The sequence below is a fragment of the Hyperolius riggenbachi genome, chromosome 10 (assembly GCF_040937935.1).
Source record: "Hyperolius riggenbachi isolate aHypRig1 chromosome 10, aHypRig1.pri, whole genome shotgun sequence".
Classification (NCBI taxonomy): Eukaryota; Metazoa; Chordata; class Amphibia; order Anura; family Hyperoliidae; genus Hyperolius; species Hyperolius riggenbachi.
Window position 1 is genome coordinate 211897373 of NC_090655.1, and position 23582 is coordinate 211920954.

Here is a 23582-nt window from a genome sequence, read left to right on the forward strand (position 1 = left end):
GAGAAAAAAAACTCAAAACCTACATGTCCGTGTGAAAAAGAAATTGCCCCCTGAACCTAATAACTGGTTGGGCCACCCTTAGCAGCAATAACTGCAATCAATTGTTTGCGATAACTTGCAACGAGTCTTTTACAGCGCTCTGGAGGAATTTTGGCCCACTCATCTTTGCAGAATTGTTGTAATTCAGCTTTATTTGAGGATTTTCTAGCATGAACCACCATTTTAAGGTCATGCCACACCATCTCAATAGGATTCAGGTCAGGACTTTGACTAGGCCACTCCAAAGTCTTCATTTTGTTTTTCTTCAGCCATTCAGAGGTGGATTTGCTAGTGTGTTTCGGGTCATTGTCCTACTGCAGCACCCAAGATCGCTTCAGCTTGAGTTGACGAACAGATGGCCGGACATTCTCCTTCAGGATTTTTTGGTAGACAGTAGAATTCATGGTTCCATCTATCACAGCAAGCCTTTCAGGTCCTGAAGCAGCAAAACAACCCCAGACCATCACACTACCACCACCCTATTTTACTGTTGGTGTGATGTTCTTTTGCTGAAATGCTGTGTTACTTCTACGCCAGATGTAACGGGACACACACCTTCCAAAAAGTTCAACTTTTGTCTCGTCGGTCCACAAGGTATTTTCACAAAAGTCTTGGCAATCATTGAGATGTTTTTTAGCAAAATTGAGACGAGCCTTAATGTTCTTTTTGCTTAAAAGTGGTTTGCGCCTTGGATATCTGCCATGCAGGCCATTTTTGCCCAGTCTCTTTCTTATGGTGGAGATCTCAATTACAGTACTTTTGTTCTCATTTGTTCCTGAATTTCTTTGGATCTTGGCATGATGTCTAGCTTTTGAGGTGCTTTTGGTCTACTTCTCTGTGTCAGATAGCTCCTATTTAAGTGATTTCTTGATTGAAACAGGTGTGGCAGTAATCAGGCCTGGGGGTGACTACAGAAATTGAACTCAGGTGTGATAAACCACAGTTAAAAAAAACCTGAACTGAAAATTAAAAGTCAAAATAAGCATACAGAAGTCATACTTACCACCCGTGTAGTCTACTCCTCAATCTCTTTCTCCTCTCCCGCGTCCTGTTTGTCCACTGTGATCAAGGGAATTTTCCGTCCTCCATTTTGTAAATGACCATTACCCCATAACAGCTTTCTGGTCAGCACACTGTTAAACTGTAACATCGTCCACTTGAGCCATAGGGAAACATGGACACTACCGGGCACATCCGTTGTCCACTCAGCTATAACTGACAGCAACTGATATATTTCAGTTCTGACAAAATGTTGTCAGAACTGGAAGGGATCTGGTAAGCTTCTGAGAGGAACTGATGGCAAGGTAACTATTTAATGTTCATTTGAAGTTACCTCATGTGTTTATTATAAATAATTTTACTCAGTACAGGTTCCCTTTAAGTTATTTTTTTTAACAAGGGGGGGCAATCACTTTTTCACACAGGGCCATGTAGATTTGGAGTTTTTTTCTCACTAAATAATAAAAACCATCATTCAAAACTGCATTTTGTGTTCAATTATGTTATCTTTGACTAATAGTTAACGGTTTTTGATGAGCAGAAACATTTAAGTGTGACAAACATGCAAAAGAATAAGAAATCAGGAAGGGGGTAAATAGTTTTTCACACCACTGTATTGGTAGTGTCTGAATAACACCAGAAACAAGCACGCAGCTAATCTTGTCAGATCTGACAATAATGTCAGAAACACCCGATCTGCTGCATACCTGTTCAGGGTCTATGGCTAAAAGTACTAGTGGCAGAGGATCAGCAGGACTGCCTGGCAACTGGTATTACTTAAAGAGACTCTGAAGCGAGAAATAAATCTCGCTTCAGAGCTCATAGTTAGCAGGGGCATGTGTGCCCCTGCTAAACCGCCGCTATAGCGCGGCTTAACGGGGGTCCCTTCACCCCCAAAGCGACCACTGCAACACTTGGTCACAGATTTGGTCGTGATTTATGGCTTCCTGGAGGCAGGGCTAACGGCTGCAGCCCTGCCTCCAGTCGCGCCTGTCAGCAGCGCATCGCCGCCTCTCCCCCGCCCCTCTCAGTGAAGGAAGACTGAGAGGGGCGGGGGAGAGGCGGAGATACGCGCTGACAGACGCGCGTGGGGCAGGGCTGCGGCGGTTAGCCCTGCCCCAACCAGGAAGCGCTCCCCCGCTGTACGGAGCGGATTTGGGGGGTCAGGGACGTGCCCCTGCTATCTATGAGGTCTGAAGCGAGATTTATTCTCGCTTCAGACTCTCTTTAAATGGAAATAAATATGGCAGCCTCCACATCTCTCTCGATTCAGTTGCCCTTTAATGCTTTCTAGTGGGAACTAGATTGGGCCCAAGGTTTTTGTTGTATTTTTGTTTTTCACCTTAGTCTTCAAATATTGTTGAAATAAAGACCTAATATGTGTTTGTTTAAATATGTTAATAAAAGTAAAAGACTTCCATAATATGTAATTTATCACTACTTTATATGGAACCGTGTATGTCTTCTACTTGACACCAGACAGTGTCATGTCTGGAAAGAGATTATTTTTGAATACAATAAAAAAAAAAAAAAAACTTTCTCGTGGATGGAATCTTGCACTGAACAAATTACATTTAAGGAAAACATATGCAAAATTCTAAGTGGGGACTTAATGTCTAGTCCAACTTGAGCTAAGACCGAGTGTACTGGTAACACTGGTCCCGGCATTCTGAGAATTCCTTGAGTGAGATTTCAGATGCCTATCAAGATTTGACCTTTCAGAAAAACATTTTCCACATCTGGAGCAGGAATATGGCTTCACCCCCCTATGGATCATCTGGTGTGAGATAAGACTACCCCGCTGAGAAAACGTTTTCCCACATTCCGGACATGAGAATGGCTTCTCACCCGTATGAGTCCTCTGGTGTCTATCAAGGTTCGATCTTTCAGAAAAACACCTGCCACACTTGGAACATGAATAAGGCCTCTCTCCTGTGTGAGTCATTTGATGGGAGATAAGATGTCCTTTCTGGGAAAAACTTTTTCCACATTCTGTACATACAAATGGCTTCTCCCCTGAGTGAATCCTCTGATGTCTATCAAGATTTGATCTTTCAGTGAAACATTTCCCACACTCTGAACAGGAATAAGGTTTCTCCCCAGTGTGAGTCATCCGATGCGACAGTAGATGCGCTCTCTGGGAAAAGCATTTGCCACATTCCAGGCATGAGAATGGCTTCTCTCCTGAGTGAATTCTTCGATGTGTTGCTAGGTTTGATTTGGCAGTAAAACATTTCCCACATTCTAGACATGAAAACGGCTTCCCACTTGTGTGGACTCTCAGGTGTTTATTAATTTCACTCTTTCGAGAAAACACAAACCCCAGTTTGGGATAGGAATAAGGTTTTTCAACTTCATGGCTTCTCTGGTGTAAAAGGAGTTCTGCCCCCTGGGTGAAACATTTCCCACACTCAGAACACAGAAACACATCACCCGCTGTTTGAGCTGTATGATGGGTGGCAGCAGGGACATGATCAGCAAACCCCCCTTCATGTATAGAGAGATCACATGACAGATGTGGATTATGAGGCATTGGTTGGTAATTCAAACAGTCTTTTGTGGAATCTGGTGTAAGGACATAATCTTCAATTTCACCATCTGGAGTGAAAATAGGATGTTTTTCCAGGTTTCTCCTGTAATATTGACCATCTAAAAAAGGAAACGAAATGACAATGTTTAGATTGTCTTTAAAATAGCAATTGTCAAGAATAAAAAAGAGAAAAACATATTGCTAATATGTGAATAAGCTTTGCCTCGCAGACAGAAGTTGAGTGTAGCAAATGAAAGCTTCTAGCAGCAGATCCAGTGATTTATGAGTTCCACCTAGGTGAAGCGGATTTGCTGCTTAGGAGATTTTTCTCATTACTAGCCATGAGAGGCTGGTCACCACTTCAGACCTTCTAAAGAGGCTACTTGCCTGAGGGCGTCACTACCTTCTGAATCCTTGATCTGGAACAAGTATGTAGATAATCAAATGAGAACTCTTCATCTTGGTCGTTGTTATGAGTCAGTGATGAAGAAAACTATACTCTTAATGCAGGGAGGTGGGAACGGTCATTGCAGAAGAAAAAAATGATTCATTTTTTATATTTAGCATGTATTGCTAACTAGGGATGATCAATGAGATGCAAATATTTCCAAGCTGATGCAGGATTATATAAATTTAGTATGCAAATATATACGGCTTGAAAGTAGACCAATTAGTTTATACCTTGGTGGCACTTGATTGGTCCATTCTTAAGCTGTATATATTTGCATACAAAATGTACATAATCCTGCATGAAATCATAAATATTTGCATCTCATTGATCATGCCTATTGCTCACCTGTGCCAATGTCCGAATGAAGCTCCTCCTGTTTGATCTGCGCAGATATTTCTCCCTCCTTAACTCCAATATTTCTCTGCATCTCGTTGGTATATTCAGGGTCTGTGAACAAAGATAAGAGTGAAACCCCTGTGCTGAGACAACATTGTGTGCGTGTGCGTGTAGAACTGTAGATGGATATGTCTGGAGAATATATGGAGTTTAATATGGGTGGATAACTCCAGGCACTTCCACTGGGCACATTCTGTCTCCCCATTACTTCTAATAGGGGCTGATGGCTCCTGACTTCCTCCTGGCCTCATACTGTCTCCCTGTTACTTCTAATAGGGCTGATGGCTCCTGACTCCCCCACTGGTCACATACTGTCTCCCCATTACTTCTAATAGGGGCTGATGTCTCCTGGCTCCCCCACTGGGCACATACTGTCTCCCCATTACTTCTAATAGGGGCTGATGTATCCTGACCCACACTGGGCACATACTGTCTCCCCATTACTTCTAATAGGGGCTGATGTCTCCTGACTCCCCCACTGGGCACATACTGTCTCCCCATTACTTCTAATAGGGGCTGATGGCTCCTGACTCCCCCACTGGTCACATACTGTCTCCCCATTACATCTAATAGGGGCTGATGTGTACTGACTCCCCCACTGGACACATACTGTCTCCCCATTACATCTAATAGGGGCTGATGTCTCCTGACTCCCCCACTGGGCACATACTGTCTCCCCATTACTTCTAATAGGGGCTGATGTCTCCTGACTCTCCACTGGGCACATACTGTCTCCTCATTACTTCTAATAGTGAGTGGTGATTCCGGAAACCAGCAGGTGGTGGCTCCTAACTCCCCCATCTGGACACATTTTCTCCCATTTCCTTGTTATAGGGATTTATGTCTCTGGAAAATGTGAGCTTTGTCTGTGTTTAATGTATTTTTCTCACCAGCACTGATCTCTGGAGGAATTTTTATCTCCTTGTATGGTTCTCTCCTTGTTACAGACATCTGTTCTGTGTCTCCTGTACCTTTCACTCCCATGTTGTTTAGATTTTCATCCTGAACAACAAAAGACAGCACAAACAATACACAACAATTAAACATACAGTATTACCAAACATAAAACTAAATATCATTACTTTGTAAGGTCCAGTAAATGCACATATGTTCCAGAATGTTCCAGAATATGTCAGTTTTACATCTCTACAAACTGAAATGTTTGAATATCCTGGAGGAGTTTATTTAAAGAGAAACTCTGACCAAGAATTGAACTTTATCCCAATCAGTAGCTGATACCCCCTTTTACATGAGAAATATATTCCTTTTCACAAACAGACCATCAGGGGGCTCTGTATGACTGATATTGTGGTGAAACCCCTCCCACAAGAAACTCTGAGGACCGTGGAACTCCTGGCAGTTTCCTGTCTGTGAACCTTGTTGCATTGTGGGAAATAGCTGTTTACAGCTGTTTCCAACTGCCAAAAAAGCATGCAGCAGCTACATCACCTGCTAACAGTAAAAATGTCACCATGTAATAAATGGCAGAATGTAAATCAGGGATTTAAAAGATTTTACAATGGGCAAACACTAACTAAATCATTTATACATAATTATTGTAAAAATGAAGCACTTTTTTATTACATTATTTTCACTGGAGTTCCTCTTTAAAAAGTTGTTACAAAATAAGTGTAGTGCGCAACTCTATACGTTTTTGTACATTTTTACAGCATTTTTACATGGCCCATATGCAATTAACCTTTTCTCCTGAGTTTTCTCTTAGGTGATATCTTCAAACTTGTCAATAAAATGCATTTTAAATCAACAGTAACCAAAAAAAAAAAAAAAAAAAAATACTCAAAATAATTTGGATAGTTATATCGTTATTTGGGTAAAAAACGACATCCATCCATCAAGCTCAACCGAAAAATAAGGTTCACCTGGCCTGCACCCCAACATATCACTGTTGATCCAGGGAAAGGCAAAAACAATTACAAGGCTTAGTCCAATCAACCCCAAAAGGGGAAAAAATTCCTCCAGATGGCAATCAAATAACAAAATCCCTGGATCAACACCACCAAGAATGACCTAGTAATATAGCCATGGAAGTTTTTCAACTCAAGAAAAGCATTTAAGCCCCCGTTAAACGCAGATGTAGAATTTGCCATAACTACTTCCTGTGGTAATACATTCCACATGTGAATCACTCTTACTGTAATGAACCCTTTCCTAAATAAATGGATAGTACTTTTTCACTTACTTTTTGATACTTTTTCCATTGCGAAGTGCTGAAAAGTTATTTTAAATCAAAGATGAAATAGTATCTCTTAGGAGAAACCACAAAAGGAAAAGTTAATTACATATGGCCCACTGAGTCTTAACTGTGAATTACAGGAAACAGAAATGTCTCAATAAATGTTTTTTCTACAGGAAAAACCATGTAGAAAAAAACAGGAAGCAGAAATGACATATGATCAAATGGTTGATTTGATTTGGATGGTTGCAAACATGTAATATTCTGCTCCTGGTTTTCTTTTACCTGATTTTGCCTTTAGGATGAATCGCGCAGAAAAAATTGATCATCTTCAGTAGTCCATATTTACATTGGACAGAAAAATGATTCTATCTGCTCAGGTCTTTAACCCGTTAGAAGCTATACACGAATTATCTCATTTGGGATAAGTGCACTGCTTTTGACCTCATTTGGCAGAACTTGTTGTGCTGTAAATCCTTGGAATGCTTTGATCTCTCTCTACTAGCAGAAAATATAGAAACAGAAAGCAGAAGTTCTCTGTTATTGTCTCCCACTGCCCTCTAATGGCAAGTGGCCATAAATACACATTACAGCAGTATCAAGGAAACGTAAGAAAGAAGAAATGAAAAAAAATGTGCTAAAATAAATTGGCTTGGAGCTCTTGCAAGCCTCGAAATAAATTGGCTGCTAAAGGCTTAAAGAGATGCCCAACACTTTTAAGAACACTGCATTCCACCTACCTGATAATGATGCAAGATTTTCTGATCTTCTAGTGTATGATCCTGGGAAGACAGACAGCTGGGAAATCCCTCCAGGGTACTTCTGTCATTGGGCGTACCTAGGAGAAATATAAATATAGTACATAATGTAGTACATAATAACCAGCTTGATACGAAGTGTACGTATACGCATGCCGCCGGTGAGCTGGGCGCATGGTGAGCCAAATTAAGGCTCTCCCTGCTGCCGCTCAAATCCCTGGCGGCGTAAAATACTATCCCCCCTCCGAGTTGGCGGAACTCGGAGGGGGGTGTAATTCTGGGTCTAGTGATCGCTGGAACCACGATTTACCCTTACACGCCTTGAGCGGTGTAGCATTACTGCTACAGTGGTGCCTAGTTTCAGCACTGAACACCGTGAGCTGAGACCACCTGCATCAGATATGAAATCCTATTATGTTAAATCCCTAGGGCTAGGTTCAAGTTTGACCCAAAAAACGGACATTTTTTTGTCCGTTTTACGTATTGCGAAGTGGACATGTCGATGGATCTTATGTTATTAATAGGATTAATTCAGCCTATTGTGGTCAGCGAAACTCAAAGTCTCGACCTGCACGATAATCCCACACAAGCAGATGTGTTTCCCTATGGTGACTTTGGGATGCCTATGGTGGAAATTCATCTGCTACTGACTCCAAATGGATCATGATGAACCAACATAGCAGATACTGAACTGTGTGCTCCAGCTGGCCGTTAGCTATTCAGGTCAAGTGTGGAGTATTAGTCAGGGCCAAATTCAAAGCTAATAAGAAAAAAAATAAGAAAAAAAAATACTACATATTCTAAACAAATGTCCTTCTTGGGGGCAGCCAGCAGTATACTTTGTTCCACATCCCTGAAGTCCACAATTGAATTATGTCAAACCTGAACTGAACATAAACTTGAGATGATGAATTGTTTGTGTTTTAGTAAAGTTAAATAGAACTATATTTTTCCAATTCATTTTAAAGAACAACTGAAATGAGAAGAATATGGAAGCTACCATTTTTTTTTTTTTTTTACCTGTATTTCCTTTTAAGCAATAGCAGTTGCCTGGCTGTCCTGCTGATCCTCTACATTTAGCCGTAGACCCTGAACAAGCATGCACATTATTGTCAGAAGTGACAAGATTAGCTGCATGCTTGTTTCAGGTGTGATCCAGCTACTACTGCAACCAAATAGATGAGCAGAGCTGCCGGGCAACTGGTATTGTTTAAAAGAAAATAAATATGGCAGCCTCCACATACCTCTCACTACAGTTGTCCTTTAAGACGGAATTCTAAACAGCAGCACGACAAACCTGCCTTGATGAGTCGTTGGGGTGTTATAAACTGTGTTAAGCAGCATTACGTGTGTAAAGCCTTAGGCCTCGTTCACATCATTTAGCGCAGATGGCTGTGCGATCGGAACGCTATGTTTACGTTTGCACGCCATCCGCTCTACTATGCGCTGCAGATCTTATTCATTACAGTGAATGGGATCTGCGCTGCGATTCCTGAAAATGCATGCGCAGCGCATATGATGAGAACGGTAGAAAGGCTGTCTATGCCCTTCTATCGTTCTTGCATGTCGCACACTACACGAGCTGCCAAAATGCGCACGGCAGTGCATATAGTCTGAACGAGCCCTGACTGCACAATGAGTAGAGTGTAATCCGTTGCATGTAATGTACAGGGTGGGACATTTATATGGATACACCTTAATAAAATGGGAATGGTCGGTGATATTAACTTCCTGTTTGTGGCACATTAGTATAAGTGAGGGGGGAAACTTTTCAAGATGGGTGGTGACCATGGCGGCCATTTTGAAGTCAGCCATTTTGAATCCAACTTTTGTTTTTTCAATAGAAAGAGGGTCATGTGACACATCAAACTTATTGGGAATTTCACAAGAAAAACATTGGTGCTTGGTTTTAACGTAACTTTATTCTTACATGAGTTATTTACAAGTTTCTCTTTGTTTACATGTCGCCAAGATTAACATGTGAAGAGCGGATAGAAATTGTGTTGATGTCTGGTGAACGCAGTTACCCGGGTCATTGCAGCAGATTTCAATGCAAGACACCCTACAAGACCACCCATCTACCATGCTACAGTTAGCAAACTGCTTGCTAAGTTTCATGAAACTGGTTCAGTGTTGGATTTGCCAAAATGTGGACGTATGAAATCTGTCACTAATGAAGAAACATCAGTGGCTGTCCTAGTTTCATTCAACAAGAGCCCACAGTGTAGCACTCACTGCATGTCACTGGACAGTGGCATTAGTCGAACATCCCTTTGGTGGATATTAGCTACTCACAAATGGCACCCTTAGTAGCTGGACTGCAGCATCTCAACGAGGATGACCCAGATCGGCGCACTGAATTTGCAGAATGGGCAAATCAAAAATTGGAACAGGGCCCTCAGTTTATGCAGAAGATTTTGTTCAGTGATGAGGCAAACTTTTATGTGAATAGTGAAGTTAGCAAACAAAACCACCGCTATTGGTCTGACACTAACCCACATTAGATAGATCCCTCCAAGACTGTTGGAACAAAAAAAATGATGGTTTGGTGTGTGGTATATGGGGTACAAATATAGTGGGGCCATTCTTCATCAATGGAAACCTCAAGGCCACTAGATATGCAAATTGCTACATGATGAGGTGTTTCCCTCTTTATGCACTGAAGCTGTCAGTTCCCAGAGTTTTCCCAGCAAGATGGTGCACCACCACATTATGGGTGTCAGGTCCGAGCATTCCTAGATGAACAGTTTCTGGAAAGTGGATTGGTCGTCGTGGGCCAGTTGAATGGCCCCCAAGGTTTCCTGATCTGACCCCCACTGGAAGCCTGTGCTAGCATTTCTCCTGCGGAGTTGCTATCAGTGTGTGAAGACTGGGAGAAGAGGGTTGCATTGACAATCCAACACAGTGGGCAGCACATTGAACACATGTTATAAGTGGTCAGAAACTTGTAAATAACTCATGAAAAAATAAAGTTACGTTAAAACCAAACACACCATTGTTTTTCTTGTGAAATTCCCAATAAGTTTAATGTGTCACATGACCCTCTTCCTATTGAAAAAACAAAAGTTGGATTCAAAATGGCCGACTTCAAAATGGCCGCCATGGTCACCACCCATCTTGAAAAGTTTCCCCCTCTCACATATACTAATGTGCCACAAACAGGAAGTTAATATCGCCAACCATTCCCATTTTATTAAGGTGTATCCATATAAATGGCCCACCCTGTATTGTATTTTGCTCTACACATTGTGCAGTAGGATTTTACACACGTAATTCTGCTTGTGGTGATATACTGGGGTGCTGATGATGTTAAGGATAATACAGGAACATATTTCCTTCATTTTTCTGACTGGGATGTCGGCTATAGCCTTTGGGGGAAACTGTGTTTGCTGTATGACAATGAAGGTCTTTGAGCTTTTGTAGTCAGTTCCTCTGGAAGTTGAATGCTGCTAATTGAATCTCCTGTAGTACATTTGCATTTGAGGGAGGACAATAGCAGACAATCTCGGAGGTGATTGTCTGTGTCTGTTTACAGGCAATTACAGGCAAACTGCTACCTGTAACCAAAATGCAATCTTTTGATGTATGGACTAGACCTGTCAAACTGTAGACGTCTGCCTGTGGGAATTGGATTTTGACCGAACACAAGATTGCTTTGAAGTCTACTAGGTGTGACAGGAAAAGCCTGGAAATTCGCATATGACAAGCGTTCTGTGATGTCACAATCTAGGAGATTGCATTAGTTCCTGGGGGCTGGACATTAAATGCCCCAGGGGACACTTCGGACTATTTAAGTTGGTCCAGGACAGTCACGGGGATCTTCTCCTGGAGGTAGCGCATAGCTAGGGATGATCTCGACTCCTGGCCGAAAAAATGGCGTTCTCCCGTCAAACAACGTTCTAACCTAAGCTGGTAACGTTCTTTTTTCCCCCGTTTATTTTACGCAACTGTCCTTGTGTGTAACTTTGGTTTTAACTCTGTAATGTTTATTTTGTTTTTTGTAATCCTTTGTATATATTATTTTCTGCATTGCTCCACTTTTTTCCTGGAATATTAAATTGTTATTTTATAAGCTTGACTTCTGCTGTACTAAACTAACACTCATAGCCTAGAAGAGACTGAAGTGCAACTGTGTATAAGTCCATGCCTAAGTGTATGTTTGAGCAACCCTACCGTATAAGATTGTGAGTGCATTGTGTGTGGGGCGTTTGTCATACGTTGGCCTAAAGCGCGCAGCTGACCCAACGTACGAAAACGCCAGTGTGAGTAGCTCGACAGCAGAGTGGCTAACAGTATCGTTCGGAACGACTGTTAGTGGTTTTGCTTCACTACAGTGTAAGATTGCAATTGTGCGTGCGTGGCGTATTCGGCGCTTAGGCCCGTATTCGGCCTAAGCGCAAAGCTGACCCGAATATGAAAACGCAGATTGCATGAGCACTCGACCGCAGAGTGGACGTTTCTAGCAACAGCTAATGGTGGCAGTAAGGAGCGTTAGAGGGGTCCCAGCCTTGTCTGTAGCTTGAATAAGGCTGTTCCCCACTTGATCTGGTCAAACCCGCAGTCGGGAACCGTATACGCAGGCGTGCCACAGGCCGGTTCCTGACATAATTGGTGGCAGTGGTGGGATCGTTTAGTACATTAGGACGCAGTTTAGCTCTCTATTCTGTGTACTAAAGGCTGGAAGCTGTTAGAAGCGACTAGCCTACAGAAGTCTTCTCAGTGCAGAATCTATATACTTTTTTCCCCCCCAAAGATACACACTTGGTATTTTGCTTCCCCTCCCCCTTTTTCTTTTTTCAACACGATGGCTCAGAAAGCATCCAGCTATGCAAGGCAAAGCAAAGAGATACTACTCAACCTGTGTGAGCACAAAGGCATCGAGATGGTGAGCGGCCAGACTAAGGAGCAGTTAGTTCGTGCCCTAGAGGTGTATGATGAGGCAGAACAAGCCCGTGCTCCAACGCCAGCGGATGCAGCTCACGACACGCCAGAGGAGGAATCGCTCCCGCCACAGAATGCGAGTGGAGACGATATCCTGGACGACTCACCAAACAGGGAGATGCCATCTCTGGAAGCGGATCTACAGCTACTGAACTCGGCTGATCCTGAACTGCTCCTAAAGCTGATCCTATTGCACCGACAGGCAGAGAAGGAACAAGCGGAACGGCGACACCAGGCAGAGAAGGAACAAGCGGAATGGCGACACCAGGCAGAGAGGGAAAGACTCCAGGCCGAGAGGGAACAAATTGCACAGCGAAACCAGCTGGAGCTGGCTAAACTTCAGCAGCAGAACCGGTCTGCTGGACCCGCAGAACGCGAAGGTGAGCGAGTCCACAGAATCCCCCTGGATAAGTTCCCCGCTATGGACAAAGACTCTGACATAGACACTTTTCTACAGGGGTTTGAAAGGACTTGTCATCAGTATGGGGTGCCCCGTGAGCAGTGGGCAAGATACCTCACACCAGGGCTGAGAGGCAAGGCCCTGGAGGCGTTTGTGAGTCTCCCCCAGGAGGAAGAAACAGACTTTGAGGCAATTAAGAAAGCCATCATTGCGCGATACCACCTCACGCCAGAGGTGTATCGCAAACGTTTCAGGACAGTGCAGCAAGGTCCTAATGACAGCTACCTGGATCATGCTTGCAACCTGCGCACTGCCTTTCAGCAGTGGTTAAAAGGACTGTCAGTCAAAACCTTGGATGCCCTGCAGGAACTGATGATAAAAGACCAGTTCCTCCACACTTGTCCTGTTGATGTCCGGCTGTTTGTGCTGGATCGAGAACCAAAGACAGTGGATGAGGCTGCGGAAATGGCCAATTCCTACACGGTCCATAGAGCACCCGAGTCCGGGAGGACTACTCCATCCAGCTGGAGGGGAGAACAGATTGCTAAACCTGTTTCACCCAGCACCCAGAGGAGGCAAGCACCGCTGTCTCCTGGATTCAAGCAACCAACCACTGACACTCGGAAATGCTTTGTATGTGACAGGGTGGGTCATATCAGCACGACTTGCCCAGAGAGGAAGAGGGAGGCCCCAAAATCCAGTGAGGCCTCAAACCCCAGTGAAGTCCCAGCTGCTTTGTCTGCTACCAGAAATGCCACTGGCTATGCAGAGAATCTGCAGCTTGTCACGGTTGGGGGTACAGTTGCCACTGGGCTGAGAGACACTGGAGCAGAAGTGACTCTCATACATCCCCAGCTTGTGAACCAGGAGCAGTACATACCTGGGAAAATGATGGCTGTCAGAGGAGTTGGGGGTGTCACCCCAGCCATACCCACCGCTTTGGTCCACCTAGATTGGGGGGCCAGCAGCGGATTGAAAGAAGTTGGAGTAACTGACAAAATTCTCACAAACGTTTTGCTGGGTACTGACCTGGGACGGTTAGTGGCCAGGTATGAGCCTACTCCAAACCCCGTGGAGCCTGCATCCCCAGCAGATGTTCAGGACTCTTGCAAGGTACTGTTTGATAATGCTGTGCAAGTGGGGAGTGCTGGTGAGGCCCCCGGGGCTATGGACTGTGTACTAGGAGCCAGCCCTAGTGATTCTCCAGTGCCTAGGCCTGGAGTGGGACATGTTGATACAAAGAATGCAGAAACTGATGATGTCATTCATGACGCACGGACTATCGAGGTGATCGATGCAGGAACTGTTGATGCTACTTGTGAAGTGCTGAGTAGCACTGTGTATAATGCTGCAGATAATATGTGATGTTCTAAATGTCAATATGTGTAAGGCGGATAATGTTGATATCATATGTGTTGTGCTACATAATGATGCTTGTCCTGTGGACACTCCGTCGGCTGCAGGAGTAACCAGCAGTGTTCGCTGGCCTGTAGCAGATGAACTGCCCACAGCAGAGGGACTGTCCACCGAAGTGGCAAATGTTGCTGGGTCAGCCACATCCAATTTGGAACCTGGCCCTGAGGGTCCAGGAGCCTCTCCGTCTGCAGCCTTCCTGGAATGTGTGACAGGCAGCACTGAGCTCTCTGGGGCTGTTCGATTTGACAGCAGCCTGGAACAGCTCAGGGGTCTGGCCAGCAGGTCACCAGCTGGGAGGGGCGGGCTGAGAGGGTTGTGGAAAGTTATTCCCTCGGAGCTGTCCGAAGTAGAGGAGGCAGACCGGCAGATAATCGTTCCCCAAAGGGACCGAGAGATAGCTCCTGCCACTAAAGAGAAAGTGCGGGTAGTGACGGTTGGAGCCCTTCCCCAGCTGCAGCACTGTCTCTATGGTCACGAATTCACGGTCGTCAATGACCCTCATTCTCCTGGTTGGTTACGTTAGGTTGCCAGGGGCAACGACACATTGCAGCAACCTGACCTAGCTTCCAAGTCGTGTAGCTGGGAGCTAACTGCCAGGTGGGGAATCCTCGAGAGGATGCTAAGGGGTTACCCCCCCAGGCCCGGCCGGCAATGTAGGCGCTGGCAAGGTGATTCATGAGAGTCACCTCCCAGCACCATTTTAAAAAAGGGAGGTGTGGTGATATACTCGGGGGGGGGGGGGGGGGGGAGGGGGGGTTGATGATGTTAAGGATAATACAGGAACATATTTCTTTCATTTTTCTGACTGTGATGTCGGCTACAGCCATTCTGGCTTTGGGGGAAACTATGTTTGCTGTATGACACTGAAGGTCTTTGAGCTTTTGTAGTCAGTTCCTCTGGAAGTTGAATGCTGCTAATTGAATCTCCTGTAATACAATTGCATTTTAGGGAGGGCAATAGCAGACAATCTCGGAGGTGATTGTCTGTGTCTGTTTACAGGCAATTACAGGCAAACTGCTACCTGTAACCAAAATGCAATCTTTTGATGTATGGACTAGACCTGTCAAACTGTAGATGTCTGGCTGTGGGAATTGGATTTTGACCGAACACAGGATTGCTTTGAAGTCTGCTAGGTGTGACAGGAAAAGCCTGGAAATTCGCATATGACAAGCGTTCTGTGATGTCACAATCTAGGAGATTGCATTAGTTCCTGGGGGCTGGACATTAAATGCCCCAGGGGACACTTCGGACTATTTAAGTTGGTCCAGGACAGTCACAGGGATCTTCTCCTGGAGGTAGCGCATAGCTAGGGATGATCTCGACTCCTGGTCAAAAAAACGGCGTTCTCCCGTCAGACAACGTACTAACCTACGCTGGTAACGTTCTTTTTTCCCCCGTTTATTTTACGCAACTGTCCTTGTGTGTAACTTTGTTTTTTAACTCTGTAATGTTTATTTTGTTTTTTGTAATCCTTTGTATATATTATTTTCTGCATTGTTCCACTTTTTTCCTGGAATATTAAATTGTTATTTAATAAGCTTGACTTCTGCTGTACTAAACTAACACTCATAGCCTAGAAGAGACTGAAGTGCAACTGTGTATAAGTCCATGCCTAAGTGTATGTTTGAGCAACCCTACCGTTCACAGGATCCCCCACTCTTGACAAAGCGGCGTGACTGCCGCGATACCGGTAGAGTAGTCTACCGGGGATCTCCGCCTCATTCCTGAGCACCTCTTGGTCATACCATACCTGGGTCACGTAAGCCTTATCGTCCTCTTTCGCCACTCATGCTGTTAGGGTCCCAGCATCTTATCACAATATATTCAGCATCCATTGGTTGTTATTGGGCTGATCCTCCGTGTTTATGCTAGCACGATATGCACTTTTTTCTCCACAGGTTTGCACTGCTATTTACATGTTGTTGTATTATGCTTCCTATGTTTGTTTACTCTTTCATGCACTTTAATAGGATGGCTCACTGAACCCGGGTTCAATCCCTGCGGCAGCTCTCATCTTGAGCTGCCCGGGTGATATACATATATATTTGCTATTATAGCTGTTTATTTTGATATTTACCAGTGATATGAGGTGCTTTCTTGGTTTTTAAATGTTTTTATTTTCTTTCTATGGTGCTATATTATATATATTTAAATAAATTGTTATACCTTTCATATCCATGGTGTGGTGCTATATATGGTCATATTCCTTGTTCTACAACCCTACCGTATAAGATTGTGATTGCATTGTGTGTGGGGCGTTTGTCATACGTTGGCCTAAAGCGCGCAGCTGACCCAACGTACGAAAACGCCAGTGTGAGTAGCTCGACAGCAGAGTGGCTAACAGTATCGTTCGGAACGACTGTTAGTGGTTTTGCTTCACTTTAGTGTAAGATTGCAATTGTGCGTGTGCGTGCGTGGCGTTCCCGTATTCGGCTTAAGCGCAAAGCTGACCCGAATACGAAAACGCGGATTGCATGAGCACTCGACCGCAGAGTGGACGTTTCTAGCAACAGCTATTGGTGGCAGTAAGGAGCGTTAGAGGGGTCCCAGCCTTGTCTGTAGCTTGAATAAGGCTGTTCCCCGCTTGATCTGGTCAAACCCGCAGTCGGGAACCGTATACGCAGGCGTGCCGCCGGCCGGTTCCTGACACTGCTTACTACAGTTTTTTGCATACAATTAGCAGAAACCTGATTGTTATACAATTTACGTTCCACCTGTATTGATAAAACTGCCCCTGTGGGACTGACGACATTTGATACTCACTCACCTGTGCAGATCTCTGAAGGGATTTCCACCTTATATTGTCCATCACCTCTTTCATGTGTCTCTTTATTCTTGAAAATATTAAAGATATTATATTTATTAACTAAGATCCATTAAGTCTCATTTTAGATTGTCGGCAAAGATAAAAAGATGTGCACCGCCAGTTATGAGTAGAGATGTCGCGAACGGTTCCCGAACCGTTCGCCGGCGAACATCTGTCTCTATGTGCCATGTACTACTTCCGGGTCGTTATGACCCGGAGTAGTACGCCTGCGCTGGCCCAGCGGTGAGCGTCCTAGAACGCGCTCCTGTTGCCGGGCACTTTCTGCGCATGTGCAAGATGTCATGAGTGACGTCACGCTCATGTGCAGAGAGTGCCCGGCAACAGGAGCGCGATCTAGGACGCGCACCGCCGGCCAGCGCAGGCGTACTACTCCGGGTCGCTATCCGGAAGTAGTACATGGCACATAGAGATTCGCCCGGCAAACGGTTCGGGCCATCTCTAGTTATGAGTATTCAGCAATGAAGCTTCTTTATTTTTGTGCAGGCAAATTAATATTTCAATCCATTGAATAAAAGTTCGACTCAGGACATTGTGGTATTTTCCCTGTAGCAAGTCGGGTGAGAATAACAAGGGGTGGGTGTGGGAGATTAGTGGCCAGTAACATTTTATATGGTATTGACTATTTTTAAGCAGAATTACACTCTGGGTGAATATGCAATTAAAAACCTGTTTCTCCGCTCCTTATTGGCAATATAGTTATCCTACTTGGCTTTGACACAAAGTTGGTACTTATGCAATCAACTTTTCTCCTGAGTTCTCACCCAGGAAACATTTATGCCTGATCAATAACCTCCTCAGTGGTAATCCCGAGACTGGTTCGGGGTGACCGCTGGGAGGGCTATATGCAGAGTACACCGCAGAGATATGGATCATTCACCTCCCCGGCATCCGGATGGAGCAGTCCATCTTCTCTGTGTCCTCCAAGGCTCCTCATCACTTGAAGAGTTAATTGCATAAGGGCAGTAATGTCTTCTCTGTGAAAATGACCATTCTACAGGACTCACAGCAGCTAGGGTGGAAGCTGCAATCTTGCATGATAATGTAATATCTGGTTCAATCTGTAAGCAATATGTTGTTTTCCTGAGTATAATGCTGGGAACACACGTTTCGTTTTTGCCTTCGATAGATAAATTCCGACATGTCCGATTGTCCGCTCTATTCTTTTCTGCTCAAATTCTCATAGAAGTGAATGGAAAAAAAGATAAGAAAAACGAGCGGAAAAGAAGAGAATCGAGGGGGATCTTTCAGTTGATAGATCGCATGGAGAATCGACCGCAAAAAATGTATCGTGTGTTCCCAGCATAAAGGTTTCTATTAGTTTAGTTTGCAGACAGAATCTCTTTGCTATAAATTATTCTTATCTCCTGCAGTCAGAGACAAACAATCTCTCAGCAACCCGGAGACCTTACTGCTGTGGCTCAGCCCTTTTCATCTCACTGACTGATAAGACTCCAAGGGACAATGGAACTAAACCTATTGAGTTTCCACTTGAGCGGCGCGATTTGCTCGCGGAAGCCGCGTCAACGAATCCGCATGCAGTTGTGGATTCGTTGACGTTTCCATGCAGAATCGCCCGCGGTTTTAACAACGGGATTTTAACCATGTCAATGCCGGCAAGCATTGACATGGGTTTTAGACGAAATCGCACGCGGAAACGCCGGGAAAACCGCAAGACTAAAGAGCTTGCGGTTTTCCTATTTAGTTACATTACCGACGATTTGCGTGCGGGTGTGCGGCTCTGCTGTGCAGATTTTTTCTGCATAGCTAGCCGCACAGAATTCCTGACAAGTGGAAACAGCGCCATCCACTTGTACTGGTTGAGCGAATCTGCATGCAGGAAACGCATGCAGATTCGCTCGAGTGGAAACGAGCCCTAACACTTTTAGGCACTACCTTTTTTTTTTTAAAAAAAATTGTTCTGTGAAATTAGAATAATGTAGCTAATTTATTGGAGCAGAAAGGTAATGTAGCTAATCTATTGGAGCAGAAGGGTAATTTTGACTGTAGTTCCACTTGAAGTATCTATTTTGATTTACCTGGTAAAGGTGTGGGGTACATTCATTTTCTTGAGTACAATCCTGAGAATCTTGGGAATAGCAAGGACCTGCTCTTTGCTCTGATGGTGCTATGGTACTATATTGATCTGTAACAAAAACACATACAATGACTGAAAATACGGTACTTATCCGTTAGCCGGGCGCATCCGGCAGGTGGCGCTAATTACTATTCCCCCCTCCAGGCTGCCATGGATAGTAGGGAAAGATGTAACTCTGGAGGAGTTTTGTCGCCACCTGCTGGATGCGCCCGGCTAACGGATAAGTACCGAAAATACTCTTACCCCATGTATTTATATCACAGTATGTGTGTATCTAAGTGTACCCTTCATTATGAAGTCTCTTCCATGTAAAAAGTGAAACTGTCTCTTACCTGGTGATGTGAGGGGCGGCTGATTCTCCATCACTACACCCTCGTAAAGATCCTTGTGTTCTCCTAAGTAGTCCCACTCCTCCATAGAAAAACATACAGTGACATCCTGACACTTTACAGGAACCTGACACACACAATGATACAGTCACCATTCACACATTGCTCTGACTTTACTGTATGATTTCCCATAATTCCCAGCACTGCTCACCTCTGCTGTTAGCAACTCGATCATCTCACTGGTGACTTCTTGAACCTTCTTGTTTTTCTTATTCAAGGAATGAGACGAAGGCTCTATATTGTGGCTTTGGGTGTTCATCAGGTTGGATGGGACCAATCCATCAGATAATTTGAAAGCCACATAATTCTATAATGCAAAAGAATCAAGTTATGCCATGGCAGAAGCATGATTCTAAACACGTTGCTCCCCAAAGTAGCAATACATACAATGCTTACAAACAGGCCCAGATTTACCTCACAGGAGCCTATAGATACAAATATCCTGGCACCTTAGACTTCACCCATAAACCAACAAACCGCAACCAAACTGCACTGCAAGTGTGTTGGCTGTCTCAGCTGTCACTTCTCCCTTATTTCCCTTGCACATTATAGGTAGCTACAGGTGTCCCTTAGTATTAAATAGCCAGAAGTAGTATTATGTAGCCAGGTGCCCCTGACTGAAGTGAGATCTCTGGAGCAGGGTGAGTAACCTCTCATTTACAATCTCATCATGCCTAGGGAAGGAAGGAAGGGAGGTGCTCGGGGAGGGGAGTGAGCTGCCTTTCCACCATCAGGCGGCTGTAGGCACGTGCCTACAGTGCCTTATGGTAAATCCGGCCCTGCTTACAAAGTCTACATAGCTCTTCTAGTGAGAGGTCCCACTCACAGTGAAACGTTGCGGGGCAACCTTATGGAGGCATGTTCAATCAAAAAGTCACACTGCAATAGTAATGTGACATTCAAAGTGCATCTGGTGCGAAGAGTTCCAACAGACAACAGAATCCCAATGCAGCGCGGTACCTCATAACGTGTGCATCATGGCCGGTGCTACACTGGGACACTGCCCCCCCCCCCCCCCCCCCCGAGTGCCCCCACTCTAGTGGGTTCCAGGCCTCACTAGCAGACAGACACAAGTGATGTCACGTGTCTTCCCCTGACTCCTCCTCACCTCTCCAGTCAACAGGTAAATTATCTCCAAGCTGAGGTTCAGTATCCTGTCAGTCATGTGACCCCCGTCCTTCACCATCCTTGATTTATAAGTAGTAGACCTTTTCTTGTGAATGATTTATACATTCATAAAGCAGCATTGGCTGTGTCTTGTAATTGAAATCTGTAATTAGAATAAGCACAGAACATACAGTACATGCAGCCATATACAGAAGAGGCATGTCTAATCACTCAAACTAGGACTGAACTCATAAAAACCAGCATATGAAAGACTGGACTGGAATGGCAGTGCATGCGCAACCCAAGCACTTGAAAAAGTGCGTGGGAATGGACATATTATCTAGTAATTTTGCCCCCATTATGATAAATCAGCCTCATAGTGTAAGGCTCTACCATGTACAAGGCCAGATTTAAAACTCAGGCGCCTGTAGACAAAGGTGTTCTGGCGCTCTAAACTCCTCCCGTTCAGCACAGGCCACACCCCCAAATACAAATATTCTGACCACTAATCCCTGCCTCATGTTACTAACTGTCCTTAGAATCTTACAGCCTATTTACTGTATCATGTCATCCTTAGTGACATGAGACAAGTATTAGATTGTAAGCTCCTGAGGTCAGTATTATGAGGCAGGGATTAGACTGTTAACTCCTAAGGGCAGTTAGTGGCACCAGGCAGAGAGATGCCAATATCCAATTCTCAGTAGAAACAGTGGAGGGCAGATTCAAGTTGCTTCTCAATTTATTTTTTCCCCAGCATGCCAGCATACGGAATGGAATGTTGCAGTGAATGAAAGTTGGAATGCTGCAATAACAATTGAGTAACTTGAATCTGCCCTCCGCTGTTTCTCCTGAGGATTGGATTGCCTGTTGTTTAATTACAGGTCATTTGCTGGGCTTTTTGGTTAGGATAGGATAGGATAGGATAGGGGAGGCCCTAATATACCTGGCAGTCTAGTGGTCCCCATGCTCCCCTCCCTTCCTCCCTAGTTTTGCCTCATCAAACACATCTGTACTCCTAGGCATACCTGGGAACTTTGCAGATTTTAGCTGGCAATTTTCACCATCCTGGGCAAACCTCTGTCATTATAACACAGACATCACTCTAGGATATGCTTAGTTAAGAAGTGACAACCAATAAAAAAACACTTCACAAACCTACTGTGGAGTGTTTCCATGTTCTCTAGCCCACACGCTCTGATAAAGGCACCAAAAGGGACTCTCCAGAGTCGGCAGAGTAAGGAAACAGTGTGGGGAGTGAACAGACACTTAAATGGCAATTGCAACAAAGTTTACAAGTTGGCAAAGCTCACCAACCACAGATCTCATAACCCATCCACGGGAAACTCCTGGCGCAAGAAAGTGCCTCCGTCTCCTTATGTAGTTGTCATGCAGGCAATGTGCTTGATATTTCTGCATAAGCGCCGCTGCTCGGTATCCACATACAGCACAGCGCTGCCGTCTTCCGAGCACAGCATACACGCAGACCCAATGTCAAACTCTGCTGCAGAGGCTCTGCTCTACATTGCACCAGTGGCTTTCTTCTGTACAGAAAAAAGCCGCTGGTGCAATGTAGAGCAGAGCCTCCGCAGCAGTTTTGACATCGGGTCTGCGTGTATGCTGTACTCGGAAGACAGCATCACTGTGCTGTATGTGGATACCGAGCAGCGGCGCTTATGCAGAACTATCAAGCACATTGCCCACATGACAACTATAGAAGAAATGGCACTCCCTGCATTCCATATAATCGTGTGAATGAGGGGAGCGCACTCGCAGCACGGGAACACAACAAGGGAGAGAAGCGCAGCAGCGGCTCCTAATATGACTGGTGGGGAGGTAAATTCAGAGAGGGAAGCCGCCTTCTACTAAGACGCCTGTAGGGACGTGCCTACAGTGCCTTATGGTAAATCCGGCCCTGACCATGTATTTCTGCCTGACCTTTTGAGATAAGAAAGAGGGAGACTCGCCCCTACCACGCGTACATTTGAATACGGCGCTGGTGGACTTGGGCGCAGGATCCAGCTGTTAAATGGCTGGTCCTGCTTCTGCACAAGTCCGGGGCGTTTTAATTACTATTCCCCCTCCAGGCCGACATGGATAGTGGGGGAATGAAATAATTCGGCTTCCAGCGATTGCTGGAGGCCGAATTATTGTGTTTTTTAAGCAACTTCGGCTCCGTCTTCTGACGGAGCCGACCTTCCTCACTGAGCGCCGCTATAGACTGATTCCCATTACAGTCTATGGCGGCGCTGGCTGCGCCCAAATCTAGCAGCGCTGAAAAGCACTGCTCCGCCTACCACACCCCTAGTCACTGATAACAGAAAGAATACAGAAGCAAAAGAGGCAGTTTTATTATTCAAACCACACTAGTTCTCTCTATCATCATTAGTTCTCCACCATTTTAACATTTGAATTTAATAATAATAAAAAACAACAACATATTAATGTAAAGGATAGAGTCTATTAAATACATTTTTTAGTATAACAATACACATATTTCCATAGATCTGTACATGAGTCCTGAAAGAGGGACACATGGGGAAGAAAGAGGGACAGAGGGATTTAGTTCCCAAAAAGGGATCGTGCCTCTGAAAAAGGGACAAGGGGAGCTATAACTAATCTGTCTGTCTTTATATCCAATTATCCATCTCTGATGAGTCCATATCCCCTGCTGCCCTGGCTAGTGGCTACATCCTGAGCAGCACTACATGACACGTGATCTGATTCCTAAGGTCACATGACCCCTTAACATCCAGTCCCAAAGATTGACGGGTTCCCTTCTCCCTCCTCGCTAAATCTATCCTCTTTTTCTGGACAAACATCAAACACATTTCTACCTTAGGTCTTCTCTCCAACACACAGGCAGATTCTCAAGAGCTCCTCCTTCAGGCTTCAAGAAAATGGCCGCTTCCTACACAATTCATGAATGATAGAAACAATGTTTTACTGTCTGCTACGTGAAAAGCTATGTGCGTGTTACAGGAGTGCTTCGGTACAGCACTGGGACAGTGCTTTGAATTTTCCCCGTCCTCTTTAGTGTACT

At 44.7% G+C, this 23582-nt stretch overlaps 1 protein-coding gene across 2 annotated transcripts; it reads right to left on the minus strand.

The window, feature by feature from the left end:
* Positions 1-2174: 2174 nt before the first annotated feature.
* On the minus strand, positions 2175-23423 carry LOC137534389 (oocyte zinc finger protein XlCOF7.1-like). Of its 2 annotated transcripts, none has more exons than XM_068255878.1 (10): positions 23377-23423; positions 20544-20705; positions 19587-19742; positions 19379-19502; positions 18988-19094; positions 16892-16958; positions 7350-7447; positions 5306-5417; positions 4365-4466; positions 2175-3687 (listed from the first exon to the last, which is right to left on the minus strand). In XM_068255878.1, the coding sequence occupies exons 2-10, from the start codon at positions 20619-20621 to the stop codon at positions 2648-2650; spliced, it is 1884 nt and encodes a 627-aa protein (XP_068111979.1). In that variant the 5' UTR covers positions 20622-20705; positions 23377-23423; the 3' UTR covers positions 2175-2647. The 2 variants fall into 2 exon arrangements, with proteins under 2 accessions (XP_068111979.1, XP_068111978.1); XM_068255877.1 differs by lacking the exon at positions 23377-23423 and adding an exon at positions 23126-23178.
* Between the last annotated feature and the right edge of the window lie 159 nt (positions 23424-23582).